Source organism: Branchiostoma belcheri, unplaced genomic scaffold (assembly GCF_001625305.1).
Source record: "Branchiostoma belcheri isolate BF01 breed outbred unplaced genomic scaffold, Haploidv18h27 scaffold60, whole genome shotgun sequence".
NCBI lineage: Eukaryota > Metazoa > Chordata > Leptocardii > Amphioxiformes > Branchiostomatidae > Branchiostoma > Branchiostoma belcheri.
Window position 1 is genome coordinate 102,996 of NW_017804243.1, and position 25,575 is coordinate 128,570.

The 25,575-nt window shown below is 43.6% G+C and overlaps 1 protein-coding gene across 1 annotated transcript; it reads left to right on the forward strand.

Annotated features, from left to right (window-relative positions):
• The first annotated feature begins 10,977 nt into the window (after nt 1-10,977).
• Nucleotides 10,978-25,347, forward strand: LOC109482750 (F-box/WD repeat-containing protein 8-like). The gene is made up of 11 exons (XM_019785584.1): nt 10,978-11,568; nt 13,273-13,377; nt 15,364-15,528; nt 16,356-16,444; nt 18,604-18,743; nt 19,588-19,787; nt 20,539-20,763; nt 21,414-21,541; nt 23,001-23,174; nt 23,458-23,574; nt 24,837-25,347. The coding sequence occupies exons 1-11, from the start codon at nt 11,116-11,118 to the stop codon at nt 24,976-24,978; spliced, it is 1,938 nt and encodes a 645-aa protein (XP_019641143.1). The 5' UTR covers nt 10,978-11,115; the 3' UTR covers nt 24,979-25,347.
• The last annotated feature ends 228 nt before the right edge of the window (nt 25,348-25,575 follow it).

A 25,575-nucleotide genomic window follows, 5' to 3' on the forward strand; every position in this document is an offset into this window, starting at 1 on the left:
TAGTCGTGTATTTAGCACCTCTATGAGACGTAATTATCTGTAATTTGCCCTTGCCACAAGACAAAAGGTTGGCTGTCTTTTGTTATGCGCAGTAATTGTTCACTACAGCTCGGCCCAGCTTTCCTTTTTTTCAATATAGGTCTTGAAAGAAAATGTTTTACAGACAGTAACAAATTGACAACAATTGAATGAAAGGTTTATACGGCTCATAGCCTGGGTGCCAGACTGTTACCACGGCTGCTATGTAGGCTACCTTCTCAATCCAGGGGACAGCATTTCCCTTCCGAAAGTTTTTTCACAGGGTCTAACCAAGGAGGTTAAATATAAACTCCTTGGTCTAACCAAACTCCATGGTCTCTTGGTATATCATGTCTCCTTGGTCTAACCGACTCTAATAACGGCCTAGCATGTGTATTGAGGCTCGGAACTGTCTGGCATATAGTCTGAACGGGTCAATACTGGATGAATTTGCAGAGATTAGCTTTACCGGAAATAGTTGGGGCTATTAAACCTTTTCCGAGATGTTCCAAACAATTTCTAATAACGTACTGTCCACACCCTAATGTTTTAGATACTAAACTGGCACAGCCGAACACTATAGCCGACCTTGCTCCCGACTCTTAACCAAGGAGGTTATATCACCATCATGATGGTTGGGTGAGCTCGGGAGGCCATGTTTATCTGTTAGTGTTACAGGGAATCACTGTGGCCCATTCTCCTTGTCAGTTATCCGCATTTTTTTATGGGTTCTAATATTCGTGGCATTTCCTAAAGGGGCCCTTTGTAGGTCATGCTGGAGGTAACTTACATATATCATCAGGTTGTTTGGGGGCCAGATTCAAATCAGAATAAATTTGTTGTAACTTACAGCAAGAGCTTCAAATAGAACTTGTTGATCATTGCTTACAGATGTTTTGTCTGTGTTACTAGTATTTATGCAAGCCTGACATCCGTTCTGCTCTTGATCAGCCAATTGGAAACAAAAGAGGGGCACCAATTAACTCCACAGGATGGAATTAGCGCGCAAATCAAATGTAAAACGGCAGGCGGGGCAGAGGCACTGGGTTATCACTCAAACTGTTGCATATGTACAAGCTTCAAGACTGCATTTGGCTCATTACAATATTCAAGTAGGTCATTATAATATTAAATGAGATCTTTGCTGTGGTCAACCGTGGGACGCCTTACACCAACTGAGTTTGGAATGGATTTTGGTATTCTGTCACACACACAAGTATCGTTCTCCAATGTTTGTTTTAATAATTTACGGCATATGTTTGCTCATTTTGTAGCTGTTTTGTACGATTTACAGTATGGTCGAAAACTTTTTTTTTTGAAACGGACGAAAATTCATGCGCGCTTAGATGTCATTCATATAATCAAATCAACATGGCCTCAGAGCCACGTCACCCTTTCTGTGACATGTTACGACTTGCCCGTTGCGCAAACGTTGGCTTCCGTCCAACCATTGTTTGCTCCAGCCAAACAAAAACACAACTTCATAATATTTTGTTTTCGAGGGGACTTTCCCGGGCCTGCAAGCAATGGCAAAAATAATCGGCTTGGCTCAGCAATTAAACGCCGTTACGCAACCTGTGGTTATTTTTCTGTGATCTGTGAAACCCCCGACGTTTACGTAATGCCCCGCTATTTTAGTAGTCTCTACCAGACTAACTACGCTGGCTTAATATAGGAGAATATTTGCCAGGGGAGTTTGGCCGCCTTGTAGGTTTGACTGGCTTCGGAGGGAAAGAAACTACCTCCTCGCGGCCGGACTCGCCTGGCCAATTCTACTCTTTTTTTGCCGAATTTTACGATCCGTATTCCCGTAGAAAGGCCTGGTGGGGGCTACTATTGTAGCATCTTTGATCACGCGCGAAATCACCGCGACTGGACCAAATACCCGTTTATTGATTCTAACTGACAGACGGGCAAGCAATCCGTGACACGGATTCTAAACGGCGGGAAGCGGCTAGCCTCCGTAGCAGGCTTATAGAACTGGGGGTTTGGTGGTCTTCGGCTGTTTTCTGATGAGCGCAGTTCTAAAAACGGGGGTAATTCAACCAGGCCGGCTATGTTGTCTATATGCAATCAGAAAATAGCACATAAAAACACCATGAAGATCCCCAAAACCCCCAGTTTTTGGCATGCTATGGAGGCTAGGCTAGTATCTACCAGGCTTCAGAGGCGGCTGCAAAGAGTAGAAATTGGCCAAATAGAGAGATAACATGCCAGGGGAGTTTGTCCGCTAGAGAGTACATTTTGCCGCACAATGTACCCTTTCTGGCCGGCTAACTCCCCTTTATTTTGCAATTGGCCAATTTCTACTATTTTTCCAACGACCAGTGGTGCCTGGTATAGGCTAGCCTAGATCAACAGTATAAAGAAACGGCTGCTCTAGCCGCTCGTAGAAAAACAAGGTTGCTCCCCTAGAAGTCTGCAAACGAGGCTATTCTAGTATACATAAAAAAAGATGCGGGCACAAGGATAAAGCGATATGCGCGGTTCCCGTCGTTAAAGATTTCCCTCAAAATATTCCAACAAGGATGAAAAACCCGCTTGTAGAATATTCCAGACACTAATACAAGATGCTGTGCTAGATCTGTACCTTATAGAACACCGTAGACATGTTATGCGTGGTAAAAAAAATGTATGCATCAGTGGTGTTATTTAGGAAAGGATGTCATATTGCGGTCACGAAAATCATATCTAACATTGAACTTCATTGAAGCACCAGGAAAAAAATAGCAAATATGTCAAGAATTTGTGTCAACCCGGCACTGTAGTTATATTTTTAGGTGAAAAAACGACAAGAACAAGCTACGGCGTGGATTTGAATGGCGGCCGTTCTAGTTGATGAGGAAGGAAAATGGCGGGAAAATTAGCCCGCGCGCACGGCATGGCAAGAGGAAAAGGGGGCGGTACCGTTATAGCGGCCGCGTCGCGCCGTCAGCCTGCGGCGTATTCAACTCTCCTCTGTTCCACAGAAAGTCGGCTGATTTTCTTTCTTGTGTTTGTGATATACAAAATTTCTTAAAATTACTACTTTTTTTTCCAGCGATCCACGGTGCCACCAGATTAATTTTGGTTAGTAGAGAAATAGAAGAAATTGACCAAATAGGGAGAATACTAGTAATCTGATTTGTAAAGCAGCTATGGCGGCCGGAAAACTACCTTTTGCCTAGTACGATTCTCATGTACATGATTCAATCAATTTCGACCATTTTTTTCAGCACGCAAAGGAGAAGAACTGTAGGGGTTAGATATGTTTTTCGTGCTGTTTTAGGAGGTTTCATTCCGTATGCCCCCCCCCCACACACACACACGCGCACACACACGCACACAACCAGTGGTAAACATGCGCAGGAATTTTCGCCCGAACGGCAGCGAAATCCTGAACGGCAGCGAAATACTACTGGGAATTTTCAGCGTAACGGCCGGCATTTTTCCACTGATGTTTTGTTTTTATTTCTGATCAGTTTCCGAGGAAGGTTCTTTTGCATAATTCCGATACATCAGTGGGATTTTTATGAGCAAAAAATTGGATTTGAGGCCGCAAAAAAATTGTTTTTACAAAAAAACTCCCAATCACGGGTTGATTTAAAAATAGCAATTCGTCATCGACTTTGTGTGGGTGTTATCTGGGTCTTAGTCACTCACACAATCACTGCTCGCGTGCCAAGCGAACTTCGGCCGGCCTTGTTCAAACCCACACGCGCGATTGTTCCGCAATGTCGTTACAAAAACCTTTAATTTTCCCTGCACGCAACGCAAGACTGAGCTAGCTCATAGTGCGCCGACAACGACCTAAAAAACAAAACAACAACAACAACGGCCACACAACCGCTTTAGAAACGTAACAGACACTAAAATTAGGTTAATTTCTTAAGAAAAGTAGGGCTTAAGTCTTCCATACCGCGGTGTTACGAAGGTTATGCGGTTCGTGGCGGTAGTTAAGCTGTGATCACCATAAAAACAACCCGGGTAACGCACGGCGCGTCTCGGCCAATAGCCAACGGTATGCCTCCGTCAGTACGGGGTGATGTCATCCAGCCGACCCCTGCACAACATTGCAGCAACCTCGAGCTCGCTTCTTCAACTTCTGCTTTTCTTTCTTTTTCCTGCAAGGCTCAGCGCTTTTTTTCTGTGCGAGCTTGGTGCAATGCCAAGACAAACTGCGTTGCAAAAACAAACCGAGAAGCGTTCAGATTTAGCTCGTGCGGGGTACGTAAAAAAAACCCGGCTTGCATAATGAGGTCGCGTCATTTTCCCGCGCTAGGCTCTAGCTATCAGACGACAGCGCCGTCAAAAAAACATGCCCGAGCTCAATACTATAGCTACGCATTACCTTTAACCGCATTTTCTTGCCAATTCTCCCTCTGAAAACGTATACAAAGTGTAGAAAATATGTAATAATTGAAGGTACGTGGCTGATTTTGCGTGTTATTTGCCGAATCGATCACGCAAATACGAGAAGTCGGTTTCGCGTAAGCCAACCGCACGAGCAGCTAGAGAAAATGGCTGACGTAACAAGAAGAAAAAAAGGAAAACATCTCATTTTTTTTAAAATTTCTCTTACCTGGACGTTGTCTTCTTGCTTGCACAGCTATCGGCGCATGAGGTAAAGCATCACCCCCAGGTGCCAGGCTAAGAGAACGGCGTTGGGCCACGGCCGCCGGCGGGTCGCTTCCCCGTCCCGTGCCGCCGAAACCTCCACCGGGACCCCGCGGCGCTCTCGGTGGGGGAAGGCGAGCTTCTTCCCGAAGAACTCCTGCTCGAAGCTGTCGCCGATTTCCGCTAGCCTCTGCGCGACGATTTGCACGTCCGTCGGGTCTGTGCCGCTACCGCTCATGTTGGGTCCCCATGCCCCGCTTCTAACTAAAGCCGAGGCAGAACCGGGTATGACTGTTCGTGCGCTCCGATTCAGACGTGTTTTTTTTCCCGCGAGCTAGCTGGCGCGATCTGACAGGTGGCGGGAACTGTGCAGGTAAGATATATATACCTGTGCTGCCGGGTTGTTTACATCGACCAGGCAGCGCGCGCCGACGGCACGGAAAATCCTGCGCTCTAATTGGGTAACGGTCCTGGCAGCGTGCCAACGTAGCCTCGCTAGTCAGACTTCGCGGCGGGCACACTGGCAGCACCGTTTTAAGGCTGTTTTTCCTATTCCTGTTTTAAACTTTTATGTCTAAAGGCTGTCAAAAACGTAACACAATGGGAATTTGTAGAACATGACAGTAATTTATAGAAGCACTACGTGATCATATTAAGAAAATGATAATAATTTCTACTAAAGATCACAAAACCCACTCATTATGCAGAATGTGGGACTATTCATTATCCACTGCCTTCAAAGAAGAAGTCAAACCTCATAATAGCAAACGTAGTGGTAGAAGTAAACGTTATTCCCAGACAGTAGTTGTCTGTCTCCTATTATTGTATTGTACCGAATAGTATCTTTGACTGTAAAAGCAATTAAAAGAATCTTTGTTGCACTAAGAATGCCCACCGAGAGGCCTGAATTTGAGGCTACAGTGGCTCGTGGCGGGAAATCGCCCCCAGGGACTTTCGCGGGAATAAAAACACCCGAGCGGTCTCCTCGCCTGGCTGGCTGGTCGTCACGGGCAACAAGATAAACAAATAAATACAAACTTCGCGCCAAAAAACAGTAACTCAAGCAACTGGGTATGATTTTGGAAACGGTCAGACGTTTCAGGTAGCATCCACTAGCTTTCGTCAGTGACACTATTGAGACTGCAGGAGAATGGCAGGTTATAATATAATATAAGCAAATACTAGCCTCCATGGCATGCCAAAAACTGGGGGTTTTTGGGGGTCTTCATGGTCTTTGGGAGCTTTTATGTGCTATTTTCTGATTGCATATAGACAACATAATCGGCCTTGTTGAATTACCCCCCGTTTTTTTAGAACTGGGCTAATCAGAAAACAACCGAAGACCACCAAACCCCCAGTTCCGCAAGCCTGCTACGGAGGCTAAGCAAATACAAACTTTCACTTCAAAACAACAGTACCGGGGTTTTCCATAGGGTCATCCAGGTTTCTAAATTTAGAAAGGGGAAATAAGGGTGAAAGTTAAATCTTAACTTGCAAATTCCGAGTCTAAAGTGCAAAGTCTGCTGAGTCAATACCGACGTAAAAGAAAATACGTCTTTGTGGTTTCTAGTATTTGTCAATGACGTGCAAGGTATATATATACATACATTACATACACGTATCCTGGGTGCCAGCAAAATATTTTTCCTCAAACTGTAACTGAGCCAGCTCGGTGGTTCCCTTGAGTCATTGCGTAATGTTTGTTACGTCTAACATGATTATTAATAACGAAAACTTTGGCAATAGATTTTATCGCAACTGGGGTAAAGGTTCATACCAGGAAATATGGTGAGGTCGTGTGGCGTAGCGGCAGCGTGCTCGATTCGGAACCAAGAGGTCCCGGGTTCGAGTCCTGACATGCCACCGATCTTGTTCCCCTGGGAAAGGCACTTTACACGACTTTCCTCAGTGAAAATGAGTATTGTCCTGTCATGTATTTGTCCCATGTGTTGGTGGCGGCATAAAATAAGTTGACATAACTTGAGTGTGCGATCACCATGTCCAGTCATGAAATGTTGGAATATAAATAAAGAAAAAATACATGGACATGTCTGGTGGATATATATGTACGCCTTCTAGATATATCCGCAAAACCATGCAAGGGTAAACCCTACATCTTCTTGGAGCTATCCCCCGTGTAGGCGACCTGACGCACAGGTGAAACACGGCGGCACGCGATCGTCCCCTCACCTGACCCCGGCGTGAACTTTCCAAGACTTGCCGACGCCGGGAGTTGGAGAGTTCGGCCGGACGGACCGTCAGACAACCAGACACCGCCAGGCGCCCCGCTGAGGCTTCGGGATAGCCTGGACGCCAGCCTGAACGCCAGGCTGATTCTAGGGCTTTCTAGCCTCCATAGCATGCGCATGCCAAAAACTGGGGGTTAGGGGGTCTTCAGGGTCTTTTATGTGCTATTTTCTGATTGCATATAGACAACATAGCTGGCCTGGTTGAATTACCCCCGTTTTTAGAACTGGGCTAATCAGAAAACAGCCGAAGACCACCAAACCCCCAGTTCTATAAGCCTGCTATGGAAGCTAACGGCCCTTCGCCGTTCGGCTCCTTGGCTCCGGGGCTAACATGCTAGCCTGGATAACAGACACCGATCGGCGGCTAGTTGCGATCTCTGACGACTTCAGGATAGCCTGGATGCCAGGCTGCTTTAAGGGCTTATACAGCCAGCTCCTCAGCTGAAGGACCAACATGCTAGTCTGGGTGCCTGGAAACGAGGAGCTTGCCTATGTAGGCCTTGGAGCCGAGGAGCTGGCCTGTGAAGGCCCTGGAAACAGCCTGACATCCAGGCTACCGCCACGCGACCTGGGCGGACCCGTGAGAACACGGAAGGCGCCCGGAGTGGTCATTAAAAGCACGTCTGGGCGAGACTTGAAGTCTGTCTCTACAAGAACACAGCAGACATTTTACGACATTTTCAATAGTCGATTCTGTCGACAGATTTTCTTTATCCTTCCCTTGGGAGTATAGCAGCTCTTCGAGTTGTGTTTTTTTTGCCAGACCACCAAAAAGCTTGACTCCTAGTAGAGTCTTCCAAGGAGGATAGGGCAAGCAAGTGTAAGAAATTAGTTAGGACAACGAAAACATCATCTTTCGTAATTCCTTTTCGCCCTTATTTCTTTCATTCCTCTCCTTATTTTCGTTGGTTTATGTCTATTTTTTCCTCATTCAAATATTTCTTAATACTTTCTTAACATAAAGCCTAGTTTGTGTTACCGACCAATGAAAGCGTCCGTTTGCAAGTACATACATAATATACGTCACACCATCTCTTGCATCGGCTGTGTCAGTGAATTCACAGAAACTCTTATTACTGTCCCAATGTTTCAAAATCTCCGATTTCTTGTTTTGTCCTATTGTTTCGTGAACCAGAGGAGTCTGCCTTTTTTCCTCTCGGGGTTGGAACTGGAACCGGAGCCCGTGAAAGTTCCACCGGGCGGCGCTGAGATTTCTCTCGGGGGATGAGATGACCTGCCGCCGTATCGACCCGGTCCTGCTGACGGATCGGACCCGACAGGTCACTCAGGCGCGTCAGACGACAGAAAGAAAGAAAATAGCTGAGCTAAGGCCCAAAGGACTTAAAGCTTCGACCGGACTGACAAACACTTAAGATAAGGAGGGACTCATACAAGTCAGACCACACATTTTAGGTTTCCTTAGTTATTAGTTTGGATGCTAGACTCTTTTCATGGCTAGTACACAAGCCCTATACCCAGGCTACCACACATGACGTCCCTCAGTATTACACTGTAACCCAAGAAGGGCCGACGCCGGAATAGAAGAGACGATCTGGGAACACAAAAGTCAGTAGAGTGTTGGAGTCTGGAGTAAAACTTTACTCCTATTGTCGTCTGACTCGCCTGTCCGTCATGTCGTCACCGCCAGAGACGCGTCAAGGTCATTAGTGACGTCTCAAGGTCATTAATCTTAGTCCTGCAAACACCTGGTGAGAGATATTCCCTTGCTGTTGTTTTTGGGGAAACATCACCAATTCATTCATTCATTCATTCATTCGTTACTCATTCATTTTTCAATTCAAAATTGCAAAGAAGTTGGGATTCACGGAAGTAAGTAGGAGTTCTTCAAACTTCAGAAAGTTTTAACCTTCGTCAACCAAACTTTCAGACATCTCTTTATATTGCCGAGTCTTGATAAAAGTGTTGATGCCATTTTATCACGCCAGACTGAAGATTACTGTTCATGAGGTAATTTGTGGCGCCGAGGATATTCAAATGTTTGTTCTTCGATCCAGGAGAGTTTAGATCCCTTTCAAACAATTTTTAAGTCCTCAGAATTAAGTAGTAGCGCCATGTAGTAGTAATTGTGGTGCAATTTTAGTTTAACGTTGGCAGACAGTAGACAATTATCATTAATTTGTCTCACTGAAGATTTTCAAAAGTTGTCCGATCTTTTAGAAGAGAGTTAAGAGCACCTCCAAACAAAGTTTCACGGTGCCTTAAAGTACTGTAGCGCTGTGCCTAAATGTGTATGTTGATGCATTTTTACTTTCACGTTGGCAGACAGTAGACAATTATCATCAATTTGTCTCACTGTAGATATTCAAACGTTGTCCGATCTTAAGAGAGTTAAAGAGCTCCTACAAGCCAACTTTCACTGTGCCTTGAAGTACATAGCGCTGTGCCTAAATGTGTTGGTGCAATTTTACCAGACAGTAGACAATTATACCGCTAATTTGTTTCACATTTCCAAATGTTGTTCGATCCATTGCGAGTTTAAACGTTTACTGAAGAGCTTCTTCAAACAAACTACCTGTCCCTTGTAGTACTGTAGCACCATGTAAACAATTACTGCTATTTCGTCTCAATGTAGATATTCAAAAGTTGTCCGATCCAGAGAGAGAGAAAGAGAGAGGGGGAGGGAGAGAGACAAAGAGAGAGAGAGACAGAGACAGAGAAAGACAGAGACAGAGAGAGTTAAGAGCTTTTTCAACCAAACTTTTAGTCCCTTGAAGTACCGAAGCGCCATGTACAAAAGTGTTGGTGCAATTTTAGCCGGCCAGACAGGAGACAATTACCGTTAATTTGTGGCGCTGAGTGTTGATATTCAAACGGGTAGCCGCCAGGTCTGGTGTTGTGGATTACGCGTGGCATGATGGTTTCTATATTCTGCACGGGGAGTCAATTCTCGGAGCGATTCGCGGCAAATTGATGTAATCACAGACCGTCGGTCGGTCGGTGTTAAATGGCCAAGCAGACGTGGTGAGGAGAAATTTTACCGTTTTCTGACACGCGTTGAAACATCATGTTTTCCACACAACATCTGCTTGGAGAGCACTGGTGTTCTGAACTAGCTTACACCAGGCACACCTACTATGGGACCTTTCAAAGACTACAATCCTACTACATGTATCTTATTAACCAAGGATTGAGGTGTTCAAAAACTCGTACTTTCCCAAGAACTATCGTAGATTAGAACTCGTTGCCACCAAGCACAGTAGGGGCATTAAACAAGTCCTACAAGTTAAATGTGCAAAGATTGGGTATAGCCAGCTGCCGCCGCGCCGCGTGCCCTCGAAGCTGGTGTGTTACGCCGAAGAGTGGTTATACCGGCTATACAGATACAGAAGCTGGTGTGTTACGCCGAAAGGTGGTTATACCGGGTATACAGATACAGAAGCTGGTGTGTTACGCCGAAGGGCTGTTATACCGGCTATACAGATACAGAAGCTGGTGTGTTACGCCGAAAGGTGGTTATACCGGGTATACAGATACAGAAGCTGGTGTGTTACGCCGAAGAGTGGTTATACCGGCTATACAGATAACTTGTTACAGATAACTTTCACTAGTAAGTAGTATTGGATGACAATGTGCATTTTGGTACAGAAGCGTTGGTGCCAAGAAAGTGGCGAATTACAAGTTCAAGGCCAAGTTGTAAAAACTTCTATCAAAGAAGACTTTCACCGATTCACAAACTGGCTCCGAGCCAGAGAACACTGTGGTTAGAGCCTACTTAGAACTGATGCGGACTTGTGGCTTGTAACAGGTGTCACTGTCTTCTGGCAACTTTTTCTGAAAAGTTTTGTTGTTCACCAAAATTCAAAACCACGCGGCGACTTCCCCTGTTTTGTTACGAAGCGTTTTGTACGAAGCGTCCACAAAACAAGGCAGAATGTTAAGCAGGACGCGCTAGTCTGGACCGGAAATGCGCAAATGTCTGCTTCCTGTTTGTTCAAGGTCAAATTCAGTCCTTGAGCGAGACAACAACAAAAGTACACAACAGAAGATCCGTAACTCCATTTTTATTTTCTCTATCATATATTCACAGTATTAGTCATTCGTTTTTTCCCTTTTGCAATCCAGATTTTGGCTATGAATTTTTCAACCAAAAAATTCTTTGTTATTGTTTTGCTCTGACGTCATTGAACTGGGGCTTTCCCTCCCGGCACATGCGCAGTGGCGGTAACCAACATGGCGGCGATGTGATGAAAAAAAAAAGTGGGAGGGGGGCGAGTGAAACAACAACAACATCATGGCTTCCAACGACGAACTGAAGCAGTTTGTCGAACAATGGAAACACGAGATACAAAGCTCCAACCACAAGGCAGCAGCAGCAAAACCAAGCGGTCAAGACCAAGAGCTACGTTTGCCAGGAACTCATAGGTTTTGTTCAAGTGGGGAGGGGGGCGCCTGCTCTTCCAAACAAGAACAACAACGCAAAGAAAGTAGAACTTCCACCAAAACGCCCCCACATCAACTCCCAGGGCGCCATTCGTGCAATCAGGACGATTTAAACAGCGATTACCGCCCGTTTGTGCTCGCAGACCAGTTGCTAAAGGGTCAGCCGACAGAGAGTCTGCTAGAAGAGCGGCAGGACAGGAAGAGACGAAAGACTGACGCCTGTAGCGGCGGCGTCTCGCCACCAGCCAGCTCCCAGCCTCGGGGGAACCAGAACACCTTTCTGGAGCAATTGATCTCCGATTTGGTAATCAGCACGGTATCATTCCGGCCGGGAAATATGTAACAGTTATATATGTGTGCCCAGGCCGGAACGAGTTAATGTGTTGGTTCTATCATTGATTCTTAATGCCTCTCTAACATGTAATAAAATTATTATAGCAGGATTGTCAAAACTTATGTTTTGGTGTTTTTTCTTGACACTGATCCACGATATGATTCCGCGACAACCCAGCCAGAAAATATGTATATATGTATGCCAGGCCGGAATGAGTTATGTGTTGGTTTTTGTTTTAATTTTTTTAATGCCAACGATCATGATAATTAGTAATGATCATTCTGGCACACTCATTACCACCTGAGCAAAGTGAGGAAAGTCGTGTTAAGTGGCTTTCCCAAGGGCACAAGGTTGGTGACATAGCAGGATTCGAACCCGGGACCTCTTGGTTAGAACTGGGCCAAATGCTCTGTAGTTATGCCACACAATCCCATAGTTTATGCCTCATACTTTTGGTATTTTTTCTTTAACGTAACATAAAAGCTGAAATTTACTTTAACACAATGACTAGAAATTCACAGAAATTATACAAAAGTGGCATTGTGATATCATATGAAAGTGTTAGAAATCTGGTATTCTAAATTGGGAACACAAGTCATATTTTTCTTCTGGAAAATATTTCCAAATGTCTAACTGTTTATAACATAACGTTAATCCGGAGGCCATGTTGGAGTACGTTGGAGTATGTTGGTGTGTGTAACAGACATACAACTTTATGCACTCCAACATGGCCCAAATGATGGCCCCAAACCCTTCTAGTCAGATAAAGTTGTTGCTCATTGCTGAATCATTAATAAGATGGCCGGAAACCGAGAGACTGCATTGGTTCGGCCTACAAGGTAATATTACCACAAAGGTGTCTGTAAAGCCATCAGACAGGCTGGCTGTCAGCAAATTGGCGCTGTGGCGGCCGGTTAAATGTGTGATCGTCAGAACGTGTGTGTGCACGTATTAATCAAAAAGGAAATGTTGTAATTATATAATCGCCTCTAGGTCTCGGCACATGAAAAAATACATGTATTAATAATCAAAAGGGAAATGTTATAATATAATCGTCTCTGAGTCTGGCCTCGGGACAGGTGATGACATGTCTGATTCTGAAGGTGACAACTTGAGAAAAGTTTTCGCAGGGTTTAGATTTTTAGATTTAACCTGCACTGTGCCAAGGATGCTGTTGTGTTAGTCTCTACCAGACTCAACAAAGTTACCACGGGTTCAAAAAACACAAAATTTAGCCAAATAGGGAGAGTCATTGCCTGATGATGGACCCACTCCCCAGGTCAGACCCAATTTTTGCCGAATTGTAGTATTGACGTAAAATAGTAGCCTCCACCATCCCTTAGGATATAGCCTGGTTACCAAACCTACTGTATTATAGCTCTCGAGTCCTACATCCTCTCTGCAAATAGTGGAGATAGAGGATGTAGGAGCTATAATAGGTTTGGTAACCAGGCTTTTTGCGGAGAGAATGTAGGACTCGTGAGCTATAATAGTATGGTAACCAGGTTACTAGTACCCTTAGGAAGGCCTGGTGGAGGCTACTACAGTTTTTTTGCCAAATGTTGCTATCAATAACTCCTTTGGAAGGACTGGTGGAGTCTTGTAGTTAGATAAGTGTTCGGTGACTTCAGTCCATTTCGACAGGCTCAACTGTTTCTTTCTCTTCTTTATAAGGATGAGATCAACGAGATCCCGTTTTTCGAGATCAGCCTGCCGAGGGAGCTGGCTCTACAGATCTTCCAACATCTGAGCATGGAGGACTTATGCAGGCGTGCACAGGTAAGGTACAACACCTGAGCATGGAGGACTTATGCAGGTGTGCACAGGTAAGGTACAGCACCTGGGTAGGTGTGAACAGGTATTTCTATCTACCTACCTTGTCCCTTGACCACCTGGTCATTTGGGGACAGGGCAGATGTGAGGATGAACAAGTACTAGTATATGCACTGAGGTAGATATAAGGTACAATGCCTGGTCAGGTGTGAATAGGTAAGGTATAGCTCCTGACCAGGTATGCACAGGTAAGGTACAGCAGGTGTGAATAGGTACAGTGACAGGTGAGACAACATCAGTTTCAAATTCACAGACAAGTCTTTGGCCAGTGGCTGGCTGCCAACCAGTACAGAGAAGTTTGGGTTGTTATTTTACAAGTTGTTAGTAAAGTCTGCAGTCCCCAAAGTACCATCATTCACTGTCCAGTCTACAGCTCAAGGCCAACAAAATAACCCCTGTTCCACCGGGGACGGTTCCTTCGTTAGTAATTTACCCATGCTGAGGTGTGGAGTTTCCTCGTTAGTCTGCTAATTAGCTTCTGTACTACAGTTTGGTCTCAAGACCAGTTCATGTCCTCAGTTCTAGAGTAGCGTGAAGAGAAAAATTAGCAAGAAGTCAAGATGAAAACAGAAGGTTGGGAGGAGAACTTAAACCTAAATTTATTCACTCCCTGAAACTGTGTGAACCAAGGTACAGACTTTCCCCTCAGTCTCTGTTCTCATGTTGATCGTCTAGCTTTATCTTTTAAAATCTGAGAAAAAGAGAAGGCCTACATAAGTCTATATGTTACTTTTGCTCATCCTCAAGAGTAAATACTAGTATCAGCTCACTTCAGAAAATATATAGGAATGAAATGTAGTATATAGTGGAGTAGATTCATTCCTCAAGCTAACCGACATCTTGCACACGCAGTCGTCCCTCAGTAAGACAACTGGAGCCACATAGTTCCCGTTTAGAACTTTTATTCAGCCTGTCACACAAGGCCTAGATAAGTATATTATAATTACTTTTGCCAATCGTTAGAATATTTCAGTTCACTTCAGAAATGTATGTGAATGAAATATATATAAATATATTTTATATATAAAATCCAAAAACCAATAAATTAAATTATTGTGGCCTGAAGATGGAGGCAACACATGTACAGAATTGAAAGGGAAAGTGATTGTCAGTGAAAGTGACCAGTCCTGACAGGTGTGTAAAGTGGGACCACAGGTTCTATCAGCCGGGTTGATTGTACAGGTGAGGAGAGACAACACTGATTACCTGTAATTACCTGAGATTACCTGTGCTGTAAAGAGTGGTTTAGAATTGATCAGACTGTAGTGAGGTTTCATTGTCGGTTTTGCAGTTGTGCAGACTAAGCGGAAAAGAAATAACAAAAATGATGTATGACAGAGACTTCTAGCCTTGGGTCCCCTGCACACTGGATAACTTTGGGCCTCATAAGTGTACTATGGTCTTACATCCAGGCTAGAGACTTCTGGAAGAAAAACTAGTCTTTGTATTAGCTCCAACTCATCTGAGTAGGAATGTAGTGGTAGTAATTATTATAGCAATTCATTGTGTGTTAAATTCTGCTTCTATTCTAGTAATAGAAGAGGACAGTGGAATTGGCCAATCAGTCAGGTCCTTGTTACTGGTTGACAGCCAGGATCTGGGCATGTAAGGAGGGGGGGGGGCAGTTCTGTCTTAAGTTTTCTTGATGTATTCCTTGGGGGAACTAAGAGTGGTAGGCAACAGAAAAGATGGCTGAAAAGATGGCAGGGTAAGACTAAGTGAAATGTTAGAAAGAACAGAAAACCAAACTAAGAAGGATGGAAAACTGGTTGTCAGCTCATTTTTAGTGCACAAATGTTCAAAATAATGATTATCCAAGGGATAGCAAATAGGATATGAGAGAAGTTTTCTGTGTGACTTGGTGTGGTCTCAAGATTTCTGTGTATTCCTTGGAGGATGATATAAGAGAAATTTTCTGTATGACTCCTTCAGGTGAGCTCCAGTTGGAGAAGTCTGGCAGACGACGAGGTTTTGTGGCAGAAGGTCGGGCGGAGTCTCGGCTGCGTCTTAAGTCCCGACGGCACAGGAGGACAGAAGTGTAAGGAGCTGGTCAAGATGCACGTCGAGACAGACAGAACCGTCACAAGGAACTGGAAGGTGAAAGGAATTAATTTTTTAATTTATTTTATGAAGATTTACCACATTTGTGGAAGGATTGACATAACAGGTGACTATCACCTCTTCAAAGATGTCAAACCTGAGACCAGACTGTAAGGTTTGAACCACTCACACCGGGGAAGTGTGGTGGGTTCTTTAACATGCGTGGGGTGTGGCTCTCCCAAACACAGGACCTCCAATTAACATCCTATCTGAGAGAAGTTGTGATGTCTTACTCTGACTCAGGATTCTGTTCTGGGCTTGGTGTGTGTGTGCCCGTGCATGCATGTGTGTGTGTGTACACCCAATCTTTGCACATTTAATTGCAGAAGTTGTTTGAAGCTCTCCAGTAATGATGCCCCAACTGTGTTTTTGAACACCTCAATATGTGATTGATAACATATTGATAACATATTATCCCCCGGGCATGAACTTGCAATAAACGTCTCGATAACTCTGATATCTGAAGGCATGACTGTTTCTTGTTCTTTTCTGGTCTTCATGCATGTTAAACCCAGGAACAGTAGTACCAGTAGTAGTACCAACCAAAGTGATATATCTGTAAATTCCGATATGATTGTAATTTGTATTTCCCTACTATTAATAATTTATATTGTAAACAACTTGATCAGAATTCAGCTGCCCTGTATGTCAAAGCTGCGAGATATGTTGTTGATATGTTGATGCAAACAAATAAACCAATAAATAAATAAGTACCATGCTCCAGTTTCCCTGTACACCACACAAGGCCGACAGACAATGTCTGGCCTTACACATCACTCATTGAGTTTTTGAACTTAAGTGACCATGTTTTTCCCCCTCACCAGACCCGTGTAGGGCAGATCGACTATCTGGAATGTGCCATCGGAGGCTTCCTGTCTGCTGCCTACTCCTGTGGAACGCACATCGTGGCAGGGTAAGGGTGTGGCCATCACCATGGCAACTCATCGCCATGGCGATGGATTAAGTTACCATGGCAATGAGTAGCCATGGCATCCTAATCCATCACCATGACAACAGGGCTGCAAATACTTTTGTCTGCATACCTGCACTGGTGCATGTACTACATTGAAGATTTCCTGCACCAGACAAGTTTTATCTACACCACTCAGGATTTAGGTAGTATGGATCATGCTAAAAACTGTTAGGAGACCATTGCCATCATTTCTTGTATGCTTCATACACGTACATGTAGGTGGTAACAGTTAATGCAGCAAATGAAAATCCACATACCATATGTTACCCATGAACCCGTGCAGGCTAGGCACAGGTAGGCATCAGAAAACTAACTGTACATTGTAAAATTATATATTGAAAAAAAAAAAAACAACAAGATTATACTTGTTATTAAAACAAGTTTTCACGAAACATAAAGTATCCCACTTTGGTAAAGGAATTGTAATGAGAATAACGTACAGTTGTGTCTCCCAAAACTTGTAATGCCTTGGTGATGGTGCAGTAAACTTACAATTACGCCTTAAGGACAAGATTAACCCTTAACGCCACCCTTAATGCTGCTCCTTAGGTCCTGGTACAAGACAGGGCACAGCAGAAGACACAGCCTCAGGCTGATTTGGCACTTAAGTGTAATCTCCACTTAAGACATTAAGCTAGACTAGTTCAAGAAGTCTTAGAAGTGTGGCTCTCCTCAAACATGGGACTTCAAGCCTTACATCCTATCCCAAAAGGACGTCCCTAACTAAGGCTAGTGTGGTGGGATGGCTCAGTAATGTTTTATTGGAAATTCGTGCCCAAGGGCTAATTGCAAGAACAGAAGAAACATTTGGTATAAGATTAGGCAATTAATATACAGAGAAATACTAATAACTCCTAATATAAAGTACTTTCCAAGCAGAGGTTTGTGTTCGGACTTATTTTTGGCATATCTTTGGGCTTTATATTGGGGTTTCTTTTCTGGTATCATTTTTTGTTGGGTTAGTGTAAAAAAAAGCAGTGCAAAAAAAGAAAGCCCAATAAAAAAGCCTAAAAACATGCCCAAAATAAGTCAAAACCCAAACTGTTTGGATAATAAAAGCCATTCATTATTATATTATTATTAAAAAGCCTATAAATGCTAAAAATTAGCCAAAACCCAAACCTCTGCTTGGAGAGTAAAAAAAAGCGATACAGGATCAGGATTCATTCCTAATCTCCATGGAGATGCCATTCCTGACACGTAATCGGCTAAGACATGTCCTAATCCGATCCCCAGCGTAAGGATTAACGTCTAATCCTGCCCTCCAGAAACCCCCCCTCCCCACACCTCCAGGACTTACTCTGATCCGTGTTTATTGATTTCTGAAGGTTGTTGTCTGTCCTGCAATAAAATTTTTTAGTGTTTTTGACAGCGGGATAATCCTGTCGGCTTTTGTTTTTAGGCTTTTTATTGGGATTTCTTTTTGCGCTGGGTTGGGTGAAAAAAATTCCAGTGCAAAAAAGAACACTGATAAAAAAAGCCTAAAAAACACACCAAAAATAACCCCAAATCCAAACCTCTGCATGGACAGTACTAGTATTTATTGATTTCTGAAGGTTGTTGTCTGTCCTGCAATAAAATTGTTAGTGTTTTTGACAGCGGGATAATCCTGTCGGCTTGTGTGATCCTCCCTAGAATTAGGCCACATCAGTTCAATCTCTTGTTTCTCATTACTTTGACTTAAAAGTTGACACTAATTGAAAAGTGTTATCCTGTTCCTTGTGTTTTCCACCAGTCCTCCTAAAAATACTCTGACAAATGTTTTTAAACAATGCGCACAACATATACTTTGGGGAGGTTTTGAGACGCACTCTGTCTCTTAGTCAACACAGTAAGATCTCGTCTTGGAGCTTCCTTGTCACATAACTTGACAGTCATATACAGGTAGTAATGCCCCCTGTCCCTGTTCAAGGTACTGCATTGACGTTGTCTGATTCTCATTCCTAGTTGTTTTGCTAAGAATAAAAAAAAAAATAGTCTGACTTAAAAGCCTCCATTTAAGGTCTTAATATATTATATGTTTGGAGAAGAAGACGAAACTGAGCAAAAAAAATGTTTTCCTTGGGTAAAACATAAATAGTAAATATTGTGTTTTGCAGGTTTTCAGAGGGAATAGTCCGGCTCTGGGACATCCTTGCAGATGAGAACACACCCAGCGTCCTGTTAGAGTCTAACCAGGAGCAGGCTGTCTGTAGCGTCTCTGTGAACCCTACCGTCACGGCCGCGGCGTTCGGGAGTGGTACGATGGTTCTCTAGGCTACAGAAAATTATTTTCTTGGTTCTCTGTAATTATAGTTAAATTATATTATAATCAGGTGGGTTTCAGTTACTGTTGTAGTATCTTTTCTGATGATACAGCAGTCTTTTATGTACCTTCTTTGCATCTACATTCAAATGTACTTCAAATCAAAATCAAATCTTTATTAAATATCAACATGGCAGACGTGCCGAAATGCTTCGGGCACGTCTGAATTGCATTCAACGACATTTTACAATAATTATTATACAACATACAAACATCATCACAGTAGATTAAAAACATCATCATCATTTAAAAATCAACATCAAGAACACGTAGGTTAAAATAGTACAATTTCAGTATATAATATATATATATATATATATATATATATATATATAATATATACATGTCTAATACACAACATAAGTTTTTTACGGCTCTCACAATGAAGGAGTTTTTGTGTCTGTCCGATCGGCTTAATGGGAGCTTAAACTGATTGCTGTTCTTCCGAAGATTATATACAGTGTTCTCTTGTGGTATCAAGTCTTGAAATCCGTCGTAATGGAGCAGAGAAATGCAAATAACTCATCATGAAAATCTGATTTCCATAATCTACATGTATTCGATGACAAAGTAAAATTTATCGCAACATCCATTGTTAATTTTTTCTCAGCACGGGCAGTCTCTTGATATCTGTTCTTCTTAAGCAAAACTTGAAAAACAAAAAAATGAATCACTTATTATGTAAATCATCACACCATCACAAAATCTATTACTGTAACAGTAACTGTATCTATTGTATTAATATAGTTCTTTTTTTCCTTTCTTCCCCCCCCCCCAGGAGATGTGAGTATCTGGAGTACAGAACACGGCGGCACCCCCCTGCACCACTTCAGCCTGGACCAGGGGGGCCCCCCTCAGGTCTGTACCTGCCCAGGGGGTACCGTGGTGGCGTCTGCGCGCGGCACGGTGGTGAGGGTGGACTCGCCAGACGCTGTGGGGGTCTGGCAATGTCGGCAGAACTTCAGCTGTGACAAGAAGGTTAGGGATATGATTCTGTTTGTGTTTGTTTGTCTGGAGCCTGCCTGTTTTTTATTCATTTGTCAGCGGAACTTCAGCTGCAACAAGAAGGTCAGCGATACAATGCTGTTTATTTTATAGTAAAATGTTGACCTTTGTTCCAACACAAAGATTACACAGAGATCAAATTTTTGACGATCATTAATTATCCTGATGAAGGCGACAGTGGTCATTTTTTGAAAATTTTACCTTTGTATAATCTTTGTGTTGGAATAAAGTTCAACATTTTACTATGATGATTACTACCAACACAGATGAACTTTCATGATGATTCTGTTTATTTTTTTGTTTGATTGCCTTGAGCCTTTGTTTTAACCATGAAATACTCAAATCACTGCCTACTGGTCACTTTACATTGAGGTGATGAGGAAAGATGTCAGGGTCGGATAGCATGGTTACATGATTGAAGTCCTACCACGTCCATAAACATACACTGATACAGTCATACAAAGTCTGACCTGGACCAGATGTCTGTCACCATGGTAACTGGTGCTGTAGCAGACACCCTGTGGTGCTAGATTACATTATGTAGCAAGTGGCCGGACAGAGTTGGAGGGGCTGGTCAACATATAATATTTATGTGAATGTATTTAAGTAAAAATGAATAGAGCAGCAGTTATGCTAGACTGTGTGAAGGTAAAGATTATTCATTTGCTTTTCAAATGTAAAGTTTCTAGTATAACAAAACTTTCTTCCTCCACACCACCTACAGGTGACTCACCTGTCCCTGGCACAGAAGGGTGAGGCCCTGTCCGACCACCTGGTCGTCATGGCTACAGACTATGACGTGTACGCGTACCGACCCCACCTGCCCCCGGAGGAGCGGCTCAGGTTCCACGCGCTGTACGGCGCCGCGGTCGAGTGTCTCGACGCCACGGCTGAGCAGGCGGCCGTAGCATCGACGTGCTTTGGTGTCTCTTTAGAAGACGTCTTCAAGGTACAGTATGTGGGGTTGTTTGGCGTAACGGCAGAGTGCTCGACTCCAAGACAGTCCCAGGTTCGAGTCCTGACATGCCACCGATCTTGTGCTCTTTACACGGCTTTCCCCACTTGACTCAAGTGAAAATGAGTATTGTCCTGTATTTGTGCTCTGTGCTGGTGGCGGCATAAAATAAGTTGAAATAACTTGAGTGTGCTGCCACCACGCCTAGGCATAAAATGTTGGAATAAAAAAATAGGTATGGCCACGTCAAGTTAATCTGTTGGTTCTCAGATTCGAAGGAAAACTTTAAGATCAACATTGAAAACAGACCTAGGTCAACCATTTACAAAACTAGTGTTAACTTTTGTGTGTTTTCATTTTGTGTAATTATGTGTGACTATTTCTTTTACCATTTTGTCTGCATACACGTGAGTGTATGTTTTTATTTTGTGTCATTTGTACATGTACTGTCTTGTATTTAAATCCTGAAGACTAGCTACAATGTACACATGTATAAGGATAAAGGGTATTGGAATAAAGGAAATAAATGAGATCAGTTGTGGAGTCCAATTCTGTTTCAGTTATTCTTACAGTCTTAGGGCCACATCAATCTTATTTCTTGGTTCTCAATATTTTTCAACAATTGTTGATTTCCCTTCCTCCAGGTTCAGTGGTACAGTCTGGACACAGGCAAACAGCTGATCAGCCTGCGGGGTCACCGAGGTCAGGTCACCTGTATGGACCTGCGGAACAGTCCACCCAACATGCTGGTCACGGGGGCCGCAGATAAAAGGTCCCTCTCAAATTTTCATCATAGTAGATTTTATTTCTATCATAATCTTTATAATTATAAGTGGTGTCAAATGGATGAGTGGCTAGGCTAGTGAGTACAAGATCAAGAGGTTGCTTGTTCGATTCCCAGCATTCCTGGCTAGACCTTGTGTCCTTGGGAAAAGCACTTTACACAACTTTCCTCACTCCACCCAGGTGTTAAATGGGTAACCTGACTTTGGTTGGGTAGGTAAAAGGCAGTTGAGGAGAGGGATGGGCTCCACCTTCCAATACCTTGCCCTACATATAGATGCAGTGAAGCAACAACACATTACATTTTGTACATTTTACCTTTTACCTTTGGACTTTCCAACACCAACCATGGAGGAAAAACATGAGAAGGTGTGGATTGCCATTTGGCTGTGGCAGTCGGTGTCAACCTTCCTCGCTCTTGTGCGTTTGCAATGCCATGGTAACAGGGTCAACACCTTGATGTCCTGTATGTACAGTACATGTGTTAATATGCGGCAATCCTGTCTGTGATTGCCTCTGCTGTCAGCCATTCCCCTGATTGGTTGGTGATAGACCCATCGTTTTCCCTGATTACTTGACATGAAATAGTCGATTACACAAATATGTATTACTTTCTGTGTTACATTTGTTATACTACCCCAAGGTGTGATCCTCAAAGAAAACTACATTTATTCATTAGTCTTAAATGCCGGTCCCATTGTTGGATGCAAAACTAAGGTAATGTCCCTCTTATCATCACCAGACAGACTAACACACAAACACACACAAGCACACACAAAATCAGTCACACACGACCTGGATTTGAACCCTTCTAAATACAAGGCTGGAAACTCAGCTATTTCACCCATTTCATCACTAAGTCTTGTCTAATGGCTCACAGCCAACAGTCTAATTTTTGGATCAGTTCTTTTATTACCTTTTATTACCCTGTTACTAAATGCAACAGGATAGGCCCACTTATATATGCTGGCGAAATTGTCATTGCCTCTGCAATCAAGTACAGAGCCATAAACGTGGTAACTGTTGTACATTTTGCATGGACAACAGGGGATTGCAGAGGATAGCAAAATCTGGAACAGAGCCAGGAAATGCAGTGGAATGTTTCACAAATATGTTTATCTTCCAAGATATCAATTAAAAGCAGATACGTGACAGTTTTGATAGCCTCTACCAGGCTCCCCAGGGTGCTGAAAAAATAGTAGAAATTAGCCAGATAAATTATAGTATACCTGTCCAGAGTAGTTCAAGCCAGCTGGAGGGTTCAAATGGACAATTGGATGCAAGATGGGGGAAGGAGAGGGATGTTCCTACGTACAGCCTCAAACAAGGGTTCACTGTGTATCACCTTTTTGAAGTATATTGTAGGATGATGTGTATTCTCTCCGTTAATTCCCGATGTGTTGAACATGTGACGACCATGTGATCACCATGTACTCCCCTCCCCCAAGGGTGCGCGTGTTTGACGTTCGGACCCCCCGGGCAGTGCTGAACCAGTACGCCCACCCCCTGGGGGTGTCGTGTGTCCAGATGGACGACTGGAAGGTGGTGAGCGGAGGTCAGGAGGGGTCACTGTGTGTGTGGGACCTGCGCAGCCAGAACAAGCTGTGGGAGATGAAGCCCAGGTTAGTATGTGTGTGAGTGTGTGTGTGTGTGTGTGTACGTGCGAGAGTGTGTGTGTGTGTGTGTGTGTGTGGTGTGTGTTTGTGTGTGTATGTGTATTTGTGGAGAAGAGTAGTCTGGGGTAACCTGTTGTCCTTGACTAAAAACTCGTAACCACATCTCAACGCAAGCTTAAGAACTTGAAGAAGAGGAAAGCATCAGTTGCTTCACCTCAATTGCGAATGACTTGAGAATCACTACTCTTTTACCAAGCTGTGGACTAATATTTACTTCCTCCCCCTGCAGTAAAGTCCACCCGATCCAGTACTGCCGGTTCCGAGGCCCCCATCTGATCGCAGCGTGCTACCCGGCCCCCTCCCGCAGACTGGAGGACCCGATGGACCAGAGCAGGCGCCAGGCAGAGTAGGTCTAGACCTCAGCTTACCCGACCTTCTATTTGTAGTAATTATTGTACTCTGGCTGTGCTTTCTGGGCCTCTAAGTGAAATCCCTATAGAGACTGCTAAGGGGACAACTCAGGCTTATAAGTTGGGATGTATTTTTCTCTTTCTGAATATGTGTCAGACGTAGCCTCTACCAGGCTTCAGAAGCAGCTGGAATGAGGAGGAATTGGCCAAATAGACAGACAGCATGGCAGGGAAGCTGCTCCTCTAAAGGAGTACAGTTTGGCACTCTTAAGCAGACCAACTCTTCTGTCAGCTTCAGCTCACCAAACATAGCCTCAACCAGTCTTCAGAAGTGGCTGGAAAGACCACAAAGTTGCAAAATAGACAGATAGCATGTTAGGAGAGTTTGTCCGCTAAGGGAGTACAGTTTGCCATTCTAAGCAGTAATCTTCAGCTCACATGACATAGCCTCATCCAGGCTTCAGATGTGGCTGGAATGGGCAGAAAGTGGCCAAATAGACAGATAACACGTTTAGTTACGTAATCCGCTAAAGGAGTACAGTTTGCCACTCTAAGCAGACCAACTCTCCTGTCATCTATCTTGCGGTTTTCTGGTCTTCCGTCTGATTCTGAAGCCTGGTAGAGGCTACATCTGACATCATATTGCTGACGAAACATACTGCTGAAGTGCCTAGGCATGATTAGCATCTCTCTATGACTGGGGCTTTCCCAGTTGGGCCAATCGGAGTACAAATAGAAGTGATATCCCACAACAAAACAATGTTAGTGTATTTTGAAAGCCCTCCCTCCCTCCCTTCAAAAACCCCAGTCATGTGGCGTTGTGTGGTGTAGTGGTACATCACTGGACTATGAAACGGGGAGACCCAGGTTCAATTCCGGGTCGTACCCGAACAAGTCCGAACATGCGCCCCGACGTTGTACCCTTGGGAAAGGTACTTTACACGACTTTCCTCACTTCACTCAGGTGAAAATGAGTACCTAGCTTCGGTTAGGGATGTCCCTCGGATAGGACGTTAAATGGAGGTCCCATGTTTGGGAGAGCCACACCCCACACACGTTAAAGAACCCACCGCACTTATCAAAAAGAGTAGGGGACCTTCCCGGTGTGAGTGGTTCAAACATTACACTCTGGTCTCAGGTTTGACATCTTTGAAAAGGTGATAGTCACCACAAATGTGGTAAATCGTCATAAATACGTAGATAAATAAAGTCATACAAATGTAGAGCCATGACCAGTGTTCCTGTTTTTGCCTTGCAGTGTCAAAGGTCGGATCAACGTGTACGATTTCTCCGTGGACCAGACGACGCGCGACGTTCCCGACATCTGCAAGGCTGATTACGACGAACCGGAGGGCTACAACTACAACATCAACCTGGCCATGCCCTACGACACGTTATGACACCTGTCAATCATTTTGACGGAAGTTGTCAGTGATGACTTTTGTATCTATATGTTTACTCAATATGTAATTTAGCTGCCTTATAATATGACTTGTATATAAAAGTACAATTTAAATGATGTCTACTACAAGGTAAATGATGATAATACTTGAGCATATACTTGTGAATATATATGATGCGTATGGGTTGAGGTAGGAACAATGATATAGCCATTTTGCTAATTTTTGCAAATGTAGGAAAACGGTGACGGTATAGCTTTGAGATTACAATTACTACACTATGCACCCCTAGGAAGAAATCAGACATGGAAGCACCAAGATTCTTGTTTGTAATTGCAAGTTTTATTCCACCATTAACTTATAATAAGTCCAATTATGAAGAATTTTTTACTACGAGTTCTGCATTAATGTTGTCCAATGTTCCTCTTGTAAGTCCAGCTTTTGCGACACAAAAATTATAGGAACCAATGCTTTAGCTTGGCATGGCAGCTACACCACTATGTTCCTAGCCTCTACCAGGCTTCAGGAGGCAGCTGAACTAAGAATTAAAATGCCAAAGAAGTTGGTCTGCTAGAGAGTACAATTTACCACGTTATC

What these genes read in the sequence shown, in the direction of transcription:
- LOC109482750 (XM_019785584.1), top strand. Translation starts at nt 11,116, where the DNA reads ATGGCTTCCAACGACGAACTGAAGCAGTTTGTCGAACAATGGAAACAC. An exon ending in GGAACGCACATCGTGGCAGG is followed by an intron (nt 16,445 to 18,603) that starts GTAAGGGTGTGG and finishes TGTGTTTTGCAG; the next exon opens with GTTTTCAGAGGGAATAGTCC. An exon ending in CTGTGGGAGATGAAGCCCAG is followed by an intron (nt 23,175 to 23,457) that starts GTTAGTATGTGT and finishes CTCCCCCTGCAG; the next exon opens with TAAAGTCCACCCGATCCAGT.